The sequence below is a fragment of the Alligator mississippiensis genome, chromosome 3 (assembly GCF_030867095.1).
Source record: "Alligator mississippiensis isolate rAllMis1 chromosome 3, rAllMis1, whole genome shotgun sequence".
Classification (NCBI taxonomy): Eukaryota; Metazoa; Chordata; order Crocodylia; family Alligatoridae; genus Alligator; species Alligator mississippiensis.
In genome coordinates, this window is record NC_081826.1 from 219210549 (window position 1) to 219224380 (window position 13832).

Genomic DNA, 13832 nt, shown 5'->3' on the forward strand with positions numbered 1-13832 from the left:
TCTTGTGGAAAAGCTTGTAGGGTCAAGGCATAAGCATATGCATTCTCTCTTCTGACATCTGGGGACTGGGAGAATTGCAGTTCCATGTCACATCCCTACCCAGGTTACTCTAAAATTTTGAAGTCCTTCAGCCCCCAAAAAAGATAAATTAGGACTGATGTTTCATTGCTTCTGAAAAAAAGGAAAAAAAGATTAAAAGAAAAAAAAAGCCCTTCCTAAAAAAAAGACATCCACAGCTGTTCTTATACAGCATAAAAACGTGCAAGTTGAGCACACATTTATATTAGTTTGTTTATCTGCAGTTCACCTTTAAGAAAAAGCAAAAAAGTTTACTGTAAAGTACATAAATATCTTAACAATAAGGGAAAGAATTGAACATTATAAAATGTACAGCATTTAACTAAATCCTTTTGTTCGAGGATGAGACTGCTGCGGTCACAAAGAACATTCAGGAGCAGGGGAAAAAAAACACAAACCAAAGGGGAGAAAATAATAACTGTAAATGGGGCAAAATAGTAGCTGTATTGGAAACATGACAAAAACAGGAAGTTAAGAAAAAAATTAAGTGGAGTCAACAGGGTTACACATAAGTAACACCTTAACATTAAAAGAAATCTATTTTCCATTTTGACCCAGAAACCTCTTCCATTAACTACTGAAATCTATTTACACAGCAACTAGATAAAATCAATCTAATTGCCCACACTATTTTTGGCTCCCTTTCAGTGTTTGGCTCTCTGGGTGTCATGGCTGAGACTCTGGGCTGCCACAATTTGCTACCCACACAGTTGCCTAATTGTGATTCCAGGTCTGCAAAATCTACTGTGCAGGACTTGGATTGTGGCGCACTCCTCCTGCCCCCAACACACACATGTACGGAGGCCATGCTTTTCTCCAACCATATATGGAGGTGAGGCAACTCTAATGGTATCTCAACTGAGCTTGTTATGAGGAGATCTGACAGGCTTAGTGGCAGAAGCTCTCTTACATTAACCAGGCATAAAATACAGGAAAAGACAAATCATGTTGAATGAGCACACACAGTCCTTGAGTGAACTGAGAAAGGCACACATCCCCTTCAACTCCTTATTCTCCTTCCATTCATGGCAGAAGACAAGGTATTTTACAGAAAATAATGATATTTTGCAGAAAATTATTTTTTCCACAGGGTTGTATTGTTTGTTCTAAGCTAAGAATTGTATGAATCTGTGCCTGTTAGATGGGCACACTTTATGCTATCAGAGCTTTTTCAATTAAGTAGGCAACATAGCAGAGCCATTTACCTTAAGCAAAATCTACATTTATGATCTGTGTCATCGTCTCTCATACTGAAAAAGTGTCTGAGGCTTTGAGAGGCATATATTTTCATTTTAAATGAAGAAGTAAGTTGGGGCGAAAGCTATTTTTGTGACCATTTTTATACAATCTTAAAAGTATACAAGTCTGCAAAATGTGTTAAATTCTTTCCTTTCCTTGAACTTATTCAAGGTCTTCCATGCAATACAGATAAACAAGGTCTCACCAAATATATTTACAATTAAACCTGCATTAAGAATCACCTGCAACAGGCAATCCCCTTGCCCAGAGTGCACCTGACAGTAAAGATGCAACATTTGAACTTCCAACCTGACCAAGCTTGGGGTATTCTGACTCCAAGTCATGGCATGGCCCACTACAGAGAGTGGGGCCCTCAAAAAGTCTGGAGCAAAATTTGATTCAAAATTCCCTAAAATGTTTTGAGTTCATATTGCTTGGATCAAAAATTTCACGCAGACCTTTATCCACTGTGGTGGTCTCTATGAATGTTTTCAGCACAGTCTTAGTTTGGATAAAAGTTGAAAACAACCTTGACTAGGCAACTGGTTTTTTCCAGTCACCTGAATGGCTCTTACATTTGCAGTTGTTCTTTATGAACTTACTAGAGTCATGCCACAGGATACAACCAATGTTTTTGTCTGTGCAATGGCTTAGAGTCTGAAAAATATATTTTTTTCCTTTGCACATGGTTAACCAGTTCCAAATTAACTGGAGATTCCAGCTACTTCGATGTATTGACAAGACAATGACATTTCATTTAAACAAACTAGTCCTGATTGGATGACAGGAAATTGCTTTGGGCCATACATATATTAGATTTTTGCCTGATTTGTCACACTGTTACTGAATCTGTGTGCAGTCTTGGCCCTGATTTTCAAAAGACCCTCTGGTGATGGTACGGAGTGGCTGGTGCTGGTAAGTAGCAGCTAGGCCTTTCTCCCTCTATTCACTGTTGATAAACATTGATGGCTTCAGGTACTTACTTGAAAGGCTTCTCTCCTGTGTGCGTCCGGATGTGATTGTTGAGTGTTGTAGCACCAGCAAAGGCCCGGCCACAGTAACCACATTTGAAAGGTCTGTCGCTGGAATGAGTGACCACGTGGTTCCTTAGTTCTGAAGGCTGGGAGAAGGATTGGGAGCAATGACCACATTGATAGGGTCTGCAAAAAAAACAAACAGAAGCAGCATGTGATCACCATTTCCTGTACCAACAAATGACAAACAACTTGATTGGTGAAAATTAATCTTTTCACACTGATTTTCAAAGAGGAAAGTAAATGCAACTCCCTGGAACTAGTGTGGAAGACAAACACTCAAACCCTGGAACTCTGCAAATTTAGAGATCAGAATTCATGTGCAGAAACTAGGTTTTGAGTAGCCACACAGCCTAGTTTGTTCCTTATTTTCCCCAGCTAAGGGGCAACAATACATTCTCTATGGAATGAAAAAAATCTTGCTGCTTGAGATTTAGATTTTAGAGACCTGTTTTAACAGGTTTGAGAAGTCCTATTTCTTCCCTACACGTTACCTGTAATTATCGAAGGGGAGCCCAGTCTAATTTCTGAAACTATTTAGAAGCAAAGTGTTGGTAATCCATTACATTCTCCATCTTTTTTAAAGACTAATGTTTTCAATATATTTGGAAAAATAACATGAAACTTTTACTATCACTTTTCAATATTCTTACAGCTATTCAAAATATTTTAATACAATTGATAGATTTCTCCCTCCCAGCCTGGCAATTCCTTTCATGTGATTCTGAAATGAAACCATAATTCTGTTTCTGTGATATCACAGTTTATTGCCAAAACAATATCGTAAAGTTCTAACTTCATATGTATAACACTAGCACTGCACAATTAAGCAGAAAAAAAAGTATGGGAGACAGAAGGACAAGATCAGGCTATGAATGGAGAAGAGAGAGAATAACTAACAAATAAAAGTAGTACAGCATGTGTATTAGAAATATATATAAAGATATATATATATATAGATATAGATATGTCTTTATGTATATGTATAAAGACCTTAAGAAAAGTGCATTGCATTCAAAATCTTGTCTAAATCTATGCCAGCCACGGAGTTGGTTCAGTGAAAGAGATCACCCACCAAAATCCTTGCTTCTTGTATATAAAGAAAATCAATTTCTGTTTTGGTAAAATACTTTTACTTCCCCTCACCCACCATATTTAGATCTCCAAAATGGTTTGGTAAATACTACAATGCTTTGAATATTTTTTCTTCTTCCATTGTATTTAACATAACTCAGTGGCAGACTCCTGTTACATATATCATTTTTTTAAAGAAAATTAAGAGTTTGTCTTGAAGGATATTAATGATTTTTACACTGTGCAGCAACTTCTTAACTGTGCAGCACAAATCTTAATGTCTGCATTTTTAGAGCCATTGGCCAACACAGACTTAATTGCTCTCTCTCTAACAAATGTGTGTGCTTAAATGGCTAGAAACCAAAACTGGAGGGAAGGAGACAATGGTGACCAAGCATGTACAACAATTCAATTAAGTGCAAAATAAAGTGAACCGTCTCATTTGTCAAGTGAACTGCTTAATTGTGGCTACTTGCATCACCGATCACAAATACCATTATTTTACAGTGCTTCAGAGCACTGAACACTGATTGTAGAATTTTTTAGCTTGATTAATAGCTTGGGATTGGTCAATAACTCAATACTACATAATTTTAATTACTTACATTTGAAAATTTATCTAACAGATTTGAAACAAGTTTGAAAGAAATATATAAAAGTTGTAGAAAGATTACCTGACCTGGATGATTATGCCACATTGTTGCCCTATTCCCTTTAAAAATTATATGCATGCATACGAAATAACGTACTTCAAATAAGCACTGATAACTATTGTATATCTATAACCATTACTGGCAGACAAAAGCAATATCTTTTTCAGTTTTATTATTTCTTCACTGTATTGTTAACTTACAAAGAAATTATTTATCAAACTGACATGGAAAATTCAGGCACTAGTAAAACAAATGTGATTTGTGAAGGCTGACTTTTAAAAAATTGTTTTTCTGATTAAACACTTTTAAGCAAAAAGAATATATTAAGATAGTCTGTATCCATGAACAATTGATTTTTTTTAATAGTGAAAGGGACCATTAACATTTATTAGCCTCTGGTTATCTATTTTTAACAGCTACCACAATAAACAATAAGACACTAAATAAAACCAATTAATCTTTTATTTTTTTAACAGTCAATATGATTAATTTCATACTGTGAGAAGTCACATCATTCTTTCTATGTAAACAGTCACAACAGTAAGCTAGTTACAAGTGAACATTAAGATGCCAAATAAAATGTTGCTAGCACCTACATTGGTTCAAGTCAGATTTATTGACTACAATAACAATTTACATTTCATATTATTAAGAATGCATTGCATTGTATAAAATACAAGTGATCAACTTAGTCAAAAATTGGCTATTTTTATTTCATTTAAATATACATTTTGTTTCTGTTCACCCAATTCAGATAGGAATAGCTATATTTCTCCAAGTAGAGTGATCCTTTTTGTTTACATTTATATAAATTATGCAGAGGTCCAATTTGATTTATCCTAAAGTGAGTAGAATAAGTAATCTAGTAACAGTTACATGATATCAAATATAAATAAAGTACATTTTAAAAGGAAAACAGACTTAACCATGCAAACCTGTGTAATTTGTAATTTCCCATCTCCTTCCTTTTCACTTCAGGCCATCCCCAATATGCAGAACTATGTAAGCTTCTTTGTTGTTATGATACTATTTAATTATTTTTCCAAAAAAGGAGATTAAAAGTTATTTTGCTTTGTATTAACTATTTTACCATATTTTTTTCCTTAGCAGAAAAAAATCAATATCATATTATTAAAAATGAAAACAGTGCAGAAGGCTAGGAAGTAAGAGATGATTGGTTTGGGCAGTATGCACCTTTGGTACAGAGTTGTCTTTGACGTAGAAATTTATTTCTCTGCCATGATTTGCTCTACACCATGAGACTGTATTAAGATGGTGTCCCCTTATTTTCAGTGTCACAAAGAGATAGGACCCATGACATTAAAACAAAAATGGACCTTACAGACTGACTTTTGAAAAAGCACCTAAGTTGAATCTGCAGCCTGACCCCACTTCAGTAAAGTACTTCCATATACGAATACCTTTAAAGATATTGTAGTCCTATTGGCCTTAATGAAGTTATTTATGAGTTTAAAGTAATCCCTATGTTTAGTTTGGTGTAGATGAATGTGGATGCTCTAAATAAATGTGTGGACCAATTTGAATTCCTGAGTCCAAAGACTTTTATGAGAGTAGGCACAGGACACAAATGAATATTTTGCACAAATAAATATATACCTGCATTCACATAAACTACTGTTTGCATGTTCTTTGGGTGACATATATGCATGTGGTTGAAAACACTGTTTTAGACATCTTTGAAGACAAGGATTTTCTTTACAAATTTATCTTAGAATGTGCTTCCTATCTCTATGCCCAAAGTAATATTTCACAGCTGTATGTTGTCACATCTTTTGGGAAGGACCTCATAGTTTTTTACAAACATTGATAAAACATGACAAAGACCTGTCTGAGATAGCTATTCAGTCCCATTTTAAAGACAGTTAAAATTAAGCCCAGAAAATGTGATGAGCACAGTGACATGCTGGCTATCATAAAAAGTCTTGTCTTCTAGTGCTCTTCATTAAGTGTTAGACCATGTGCCTTTCTAGCCTTTCATCTTCTCATTGTAACTTTAGACACATGACATGTACCAATCTCACTGTACCCAGGCAGTATAAATCCCTTCACATTATAATCCCTCAACATTAACTTCTATGAATGGACTCTACGATGACAGATTATTAATATGTGGAGTTGCTCAGTTTTTTTTCCTATTAGGTAGTAGTTCAGCAATTTTCAGCTGTTCCCCAGTAGGAACTCTCATACTTTCTGCCTGGAAACTGAATCCTTTTCAGTTTACTGTGACAAGTTTGCCACCTACTTTGCAGACAAAATCACCCATATCCAGCACAGCTTAGACATCACCACTTTTGCTGCAGAGTCAGTTTGGGATTGAGGAAGCTTTGTTTATATGGATCATTTAAAATTGTTATGACCCACTTTTGTGGAGGATGTGCTTGGAGGGATGAGGGCAACCAGCTGTGAACTGAACCCGTGCCAGTCCTCACTTGTAAAAGCCATCTGGGGGACACTGCTGGCAGGAGTTGTCAATACCTCCCTTTGGGAGGACAGCGTCCTGAACAAACACTATTAAATCTGTGTTTGTCCAGCCCCTCCTCAAGAAGCATCACTGGATGCTGTCTCCCAATCTAGTTATTGCCCCACCTCCAACCTCCCTTTTTCTGGTAAAGGTCACTGAATGAGTAGTCACCTGATAACTCTAGGCACATCTGGATGCCACTGGTCTCTTGTCAGTCTGGCTTTCATCTTGGATATGTTACAGAGACTGCACTCATGGCCTTGGTTCATGATCTTCATCTAGAGATCAACAGGGGAAACTGTGCCCTGCTGATCTTACCTGATTTCACTGTGGCCTTTGACACAAGTGGCCTTTGACGCAAGTGGCCATGAGGTGCAGAAAAAACGTTTACATGACCTGCTGGGTATTCATGGAACAGCTGTAAACTGATGCCACTCTTTCCTAGCAGGAAGGTCCCAGGGGGTGGTGATGGGCTAGTGATCATCATCTCCTCAGGACCTTTTCTTTGGGGTCCCTCAAGGCTCCATCTTCCCACCCCTAGCATTCAATGTATGCATGGGGATGCTGGACAAGACTGTGTGGAGACTTGGAATAAAGTGCCATCATTATGTTGATGATACCCAGCTCTACTTCTCCTTCTCTTCTGAACCTGGCCCTACAGTCTCAGTCCTTTCCTGGTAGTTGGGGATTGGATGTGGGTGAAACAACTGAAATTGAATCCAGACAAACAGAGGTGATGGTGGTGGGCAGGCCACATGACCTGGGGAGGACTGAGACACCTATAACTGATAGGTTTCTGCCTCCCTTTGTCACTCAGGTTCATAGCTGTGGGGTGCTCCTGGATCCTCTGCTGCGACCTGGATCTTCAGGTGGCAGCAGTGGCTAGGAGTGCCTTTCTCTAACTCTGAGAAGCTGTGACCATTTCTTTCAGATTCTAATCAGGACACCCTCATCCACACCTTCATAGCCTCAAGGCAAAAAACCACATGGAGGCTGCAGCTAGTGCAGGATGGGTGGGTTGCCATAAGAATGTATCTCCAGCATGTCTAAGCACAATTCCAGGTGCTAGTTTTGACCTATAAAGTCCTAAATGGCCAGAAATCCACATCTCTAAGGGACCATCTTTTTTCCTATGTCCCATCACAATCGCTAAGGTTAGCTGAGAGCAATCTCCTGCAAGTAGTATCTATACACCAAATATGCTTAATGAAAATGTATGAGATCGTTCTCTGCAATCGCTCTTCAGCTCTGGAACTCCCTCCCTCTTGAAGCCCATCAGAACCCAAGCCTTGACATCCTTCAAAAATGCTGCAAGACCTTTCTGTTTGAGCATGTATTTAAAAACCAAAACTAGGCCAAGATGTTGTTTAATGGGTCTCTATGTCATTTTGTTTTATTCTATTTTGTATAATTTATTCTAGTTGCCTGTTTACATTTCTGTTTCTCTTGCTGTAGGTCACCCTGAGTCTTTGTTGGGAAGGGCAGCATATAAATTGCATAAATAAATAAATAATCAGCTCAAACATTTAAAGCCAGATCCTATTCTACATATTTGGTGTCTAAGCAGACTTAAACTACTAAGCATGATTATATTCCACCATGTTCAAGTCCCTGAAAGTCCACTGATACATCTATTATTGCAAAACACTATCCTCTTACCATTAAAATGAGTCAGAAAAAATGGTAAGGAGAAGAAGGACACACTTACCTTTTTGCATTAATCATTTTTCAAGAACTCAGGCAGGGTGGAACAGGATCACGCTTAGGCATGTAAGTCTATTCACTTGTCTAACAAGTGGAATAGAATCTTAAAGTGTAATTGTAAAATGGGTACTTTTAACAATTTTGTTAAGGAAGGGTAGATATTGTAGGGTTTAACAAATGTCTCAAACTGCATTTCCCTAAAATCACAAAAACGGTCAAGAATTTAGTATTGCCCTGTAATTTAAATCCATCACTTGAATATGTACATTTTGTTTAAAAAATTGGTATTTTCCTTTACCCTTTCTTGTAAAGCCCATTTTTTGGGATATGACACTGGAATAAGCATTTTATTCTTCATTTTATCACTGGAATAAAGTCAAATAAAACGTATACACTTGAAATAATTATTTTTCAGTTTTCCTTTAGTACAATGTATTTGTCTTGTACCTATCCCAATGGCACTGAATCATGCTTTCTAATTCCCAGAACAACCAAGCTGCTTGGCAAATCTAGCCAATATGAACATTTCCCACTTTTCACATTATCATCAACATAAATTGGAGAATGTACTTGAATGTTGAATTACATGATCAGAGACGGCCTTTTATGGACCTCTTCAGACTTTCTGTCTTCAGGAATTTTTTTGAAACTCAAGTGCAATCTTCTGTGACCCAGTTGCCTGTAATGATGACTTGCTTAATACCATGAAACAGTGTCAGATCAGTCTCTTGCTGCAACTATTTCCTCTGCTAGAGAAATACTAGCCAAAAGGACGATGACTGACACACAGACACAGGTTAACCTATGATTTGGTTTCGAGGTTTTATGAAAAGATGATTCTTAAGACACTGATCCAGAATTCATTTGCATATGCATATTACCTGATTCAATGAAAGCAGGGCATGTGTGAGGCTGGCACCATCCATCTCCAGGGAAGAGACATTCCAAAGTGTTCTTTCACTTGTACACACTAGACAGTATGTTGGAACTGTACTGTAGATATGGAAAAGTGGCTCACTACCCTCCTCGGAACAGGGAAGCTATGGCATTTGAATGTAACCTATTCAATGTTTTGTACAGCTAATGGGAGAAGCAAAAATATAACTCAAAAGGAATGGGTCTAAAATACACTGCAACCAATGTTTCTAGAGCTCCAAAATCATTGTCATAAGAAGGCAAAAACCTGTTAATTTAATCTCAGCCCACGAGGAGGATGAGCAAGCCAGTTTCAAACCTTGGCTATTTTAGTTAAAAAATTGAAAAAAAAACATGAACTCTACCCAATTAGGAATCTGAAGTCATTAACCATGAGCACATTTAAAGGGGTAAATGTGTGTGAATTCTCCTCCTAACAGAGTGGAATTAAAAGGCCATTATTCTGCAGAGAAAAGTGATCTTAAAGACACTGCGTAGACTGCATTTTTAAGCAGTCTCACTGTTTCTAAACTGATGGGTGAGCTACATTTATTAACCCTGGGCCTGATTCTAAAACATTTACTCACATTGAGCAGTACTTAATGACATGAGTGGAACCTTTGAAATTAATAGAAGCTACAAGCATAGGCAACTGGTAGGAAGGATACAGGAGGGCAAGTGCCCCCCCCCCCCGCCCCCTGACAGGGCTGTCCCCTGCCGCTGACCCCGGCAGCGGCTTCTGTGGGTGCTTGCTAGCCCTGTCCCTACTGCCAATGCCACTGGCAGCTGCTGCGGGTGCTTGCCAGCCCCATACCTGCCACCGCCACTGGCAGCTTCTGCAGATATTCACCAGCCTCGTCCATGCCACCGCCACAGGCTTCTGCAGGTACCCCCCCCAGACTCAGGAGCCCTGTCGCCCATGGCTACAAGAATGAGTAAGTAATATCGCTTAGTGGGTGCATCTACACATGCATTAACATGTTTTAATGTGCATTAAATCTAGTACCTCCATTGTGGGGTAGTATGACATTTGCACACTAGCTTGTCTTAATGCACATTAACTAAAGAGCATGGAGTGCCTTTACACGGGTGCAGAGGCTGCTGTGATGTGCTGGAATTCCAGCGTACCAGAACAGTCTTGATTAGTGAAGTCTGCTGGAGCTTGTCAATTACGGCACTCCAGCAGCCTCCTGCATCTCGTGTATCAGCATCCGTGCCCTTAAAAATGGTGGCAGGGGGCATTTGAACTAAAGCTCACTCAATGAGCTTTAGTTCAAGTGCCTCCGTCACCATTTTTAAGGGCGGGGACACCAATACATGAGACACAGTGGCACTTTAATTAGAGTGGCTCTCGGAGCCACTCTAATTAACGTACCGCCCCACTCCCATCCCAGAGCCCACGTAAAAGTGCCCATGGTTTTTAAGTGATACTTAATGTGCATTAGCTTATTTTAATGTGCATTAACTAAATAGCATGGCTTTTTTAGTGACACTTTAATGCACATTAAAATAGACTAATGCACATTAAGGTGCACGTGTAGACACACCCAGTGAGTATTACTGAGGAACATCAGCTACTTGGTGTCAGTGATGACTACAGACTTGAGTCCTCTATGAATTTTTGGAATATCCTTTTGCAAAGTGGATAGATAATATAAGTGTTATTAAATGTTTGAAGCAGCAGTGAAGCAGTATCACTTTCCATGATTCTTGTTTCTATTTACTACAAGTTTCCAAACCTATCTGAAACAGATTATGCAGGCATAACTGTTAAATTCATCTTGACACTTACTTTAAATGTGCAAAGTTTCACAGTCACTTTATAAACAAATCCTGTACATAGTGTTTATTTTTGTTTGCTGTTATAGGTTTTTTTCTAAATTAATTAATTCTAAATTAATTCTGGGGACAGTAGCAAGAGTCAAAGACATAAATCCTGCAAAGAAAAAGATATTGGAAGAAAAATACAAAATGGGGTGAGCCATGATACCTGGAGAAACGCATCTATTAAACTGTCAACTTTAACCTTAAAAAATAACTAGACATTCATTGTTGAAAAGTAGCAGTAAAACAAAGAGTACATTAATATCTTTCATGGAACAAGGAGCAGGAGGGCCTGATAACATCCACAGTCTACCCACCAAGGACACACTTGCACCTCCAATCATCAACTTAAATACATGACAGTCAACAAGAATAAATATAACATGGATGTACACACTATGTATGAAAGTGTGCCGCAAGCAACATCTAGGAAGTACAGGCATCCACTCTCCATTGACACCATTATACTAAGACATGATTATCCAAGAAAGAAAGAAGAAAGATGCAAATAAAAATTGGTCATTATAAGATCTGCTGCTGATTTAAAAATTAAATTAAAGAGTATTTGTCTGAAAATGATTCACTGTGATTGAAGGCTTTTGCTTACCCCTTTCTGGAGTCCCCCATATGGGTTTGTTGGGAATTTCTGCAGCAGAAAAACAGAAGAGAAAAGGGATTTCTGACTCCTGGTTCAAAAAATAGTGGATCAAACGTCCTCTATCTGGGCAAAAGCTTAAGAAAAGCCCCAAAGGCTTGAATGGTCCCTATACCAAATCTGACTTTAGCTCTTCCTCACTCATCAGTTGCCTCCAAGAGAAATCCTACATTATTTAACAAACAGAAAAAGCCACAGAGGGAATGATTGGGGATGTAAATGAAAGGAGATTTCAATAAAATTGTAATTAATCTCAAACTGAAAAAGATCAACACGTGAGTTTAAGAATTCCCCACATTTAGGGGTCACTACTTTCTAATATTACTTATTTATTCAAAATTCTACCTGTCAAATGATATCCTATTCTGAAGGTCAACTAAAACATATTTGCTTGCTTGTCCTTCATCTCTCTTATCTTTCCCGAACTCTTGCTTAGATTTCTTCTGAGATAGTGTGGTTTTAAAGTAATTTCCTTCTTTGCATTTCTCAAATCCCAACTGGTTTGTGTTTTTTAAATCTCATGCTATGTAAGGAGGCCATGGCTTGATATAGGGAACTTTTCTTGATTTGGTAATCAAACTGCTGAAAACAAATACAAATCCAAAATAGAGATTCCCAAGTCATTTCCTAGAGGAGGCAGCCCCAGTTACTTCAATCACATCAAAGACATCATGGCAGGTATGTTCACAAATTGCTGACAGTAAATGGGGAGCTGTTTATTGGTGCGAGTGGTAATGCAGCTAGGGGAGAGAAAATCCAAACTGGAGAGTGGCAGACAGTAGCTAAAACTGGCAAACTGTCCCTTGCAAATCATACTTGGTTTTCTTGTTTCCAGGAAATTCAGTACGTAACTTTAATAATTTTTCCCATGAAAAGAGGTGTTGTAGAAATCAGCAGTGATGATTCTTTTCCCTTTCTTATTACTGACCATCTAATAATATACTCATGCCATTTATAGTGAAGAAAAGGCTGGCCATGAAACAAGTTCAAATTACAGTGATTTTTAGTTAGGGGCACGAGAGCCCAGAAAAATCTAGGCTCTATATTCAGCCAGAACACCCCCTCCTTCTAACACTGCCAAAATGAACTTAGGGAGAAGTCATGGGCTAAAATCCTAAATGATAATTTAGAGAAATCTGGGGAACTGCAATTTTTTTTCTCTGACAGTTTTGTTTGCAGTCCATATCATAGGAAAGCAGAAGGTGCTGCAAAACTGACTTCTATAGAAAAAGAGTATAGTGTTTAAGGTATGAAAAATATAGCAATGGAAGCCATTTTTCAGTACATGTATGAACTAGATCCACAAAGAAAACTTAGGTGTCACAACACTGAGTATGGCAGCATCAAACTAGGTTTTGGTCTGTGGTCCAATGAATACTTTCATATAAAATAGTGAAAAATACACTGGAACAGGTATTGACACCCAGCTATCCTCCTGCCCAAGTGAGCACCCTAGCCAGTATTTTAAGGTCATGATTGCTTGCTTTCTTTGGCATAATGAATGTTTCATTATTCCATACAGCATATAATAACTTCAACAGGAGCCATTAAGAGCATATCTACCTCAGAATAACTGGAAGCTTGGAGGGAAATGGGCACTTTCAGGCACTGAAACTAGGTCTTGCACTTCCTGGGTAAACTATACACTAAACCAGGGCTGTCCAATAGGGAGCCTATGGGCCACCTGTGGCCCTTGGGCTCCCAGTCCAGGCTGCTGCTGGACTCTCCAGACTCCCTCTCTCTCCTCCAGATTCTGTTTTTTGCCTCCACCCCTGGGTGCTGTGCAGCATGTCCCACAAGCCTGAGAAAGCCCACAGTCAAAGGGTTCAAGGGGAGCTGGAGACCACACAGGGCACAGGAGGTCATCCTCCATGCAAGGGGAGGACACACGATGCAGCAGGCGGGGCATGTGGCACAGTGTGCAGGGCATAAGAGGTGCTAGCATGATGCATGGGGGTGGCCACCATGTGGCATGGCAGGGGGTTGGCTTGTGCAGCATGCAGCCTGGAGGTATGTGGCCCTTACGGCATTGCTGAGGGGCCTGCGACCCTTGGTCACCCAGAATTTGGAAAGCCCTGCACTAAAATGTTGGGTAGAGGAAAGGTATTACAGCTCCCTGCTCCTCTTCCTGATGATGTTTATGCTTAACCTTTTCTGGTAGGTATGCTCTAGGA

The 13832-nt window shown here is 38.8% G+C and overlaps 1 protein-coding gene across 4 annotated transcripts in view; it reads right to left on the minus strand.

Annotated features, from left to right (window-relative positions):
- Positions 1-13832, minus strand: part of PRDM6 (PR/SET domain 6) — a 124039-nt gene that overhangs the window by 22668 nt on the left and 87539 nt on the right. For 3 of the 4 annotated variants that reach the window (XM_059724909.1, XM_059724908.1, XM_019478070.2), the window contains exons 7-8: positions 11611-11649; positions 2301-2477 (exon numbers count right to left, since the gene is read on the minus strand). In XM_059724909.1, coding sequence (XP_059580892.1) covers positions 2301-2477; positions 11611-11649 — 216 coding nt within the window. The remainder of the gene's footprint in view (positions 1-2300; positions 2478-11610; positions 11650-13832) is intronic. The other variant, XM_059724906.1, reaches the window with a different exon arrangement.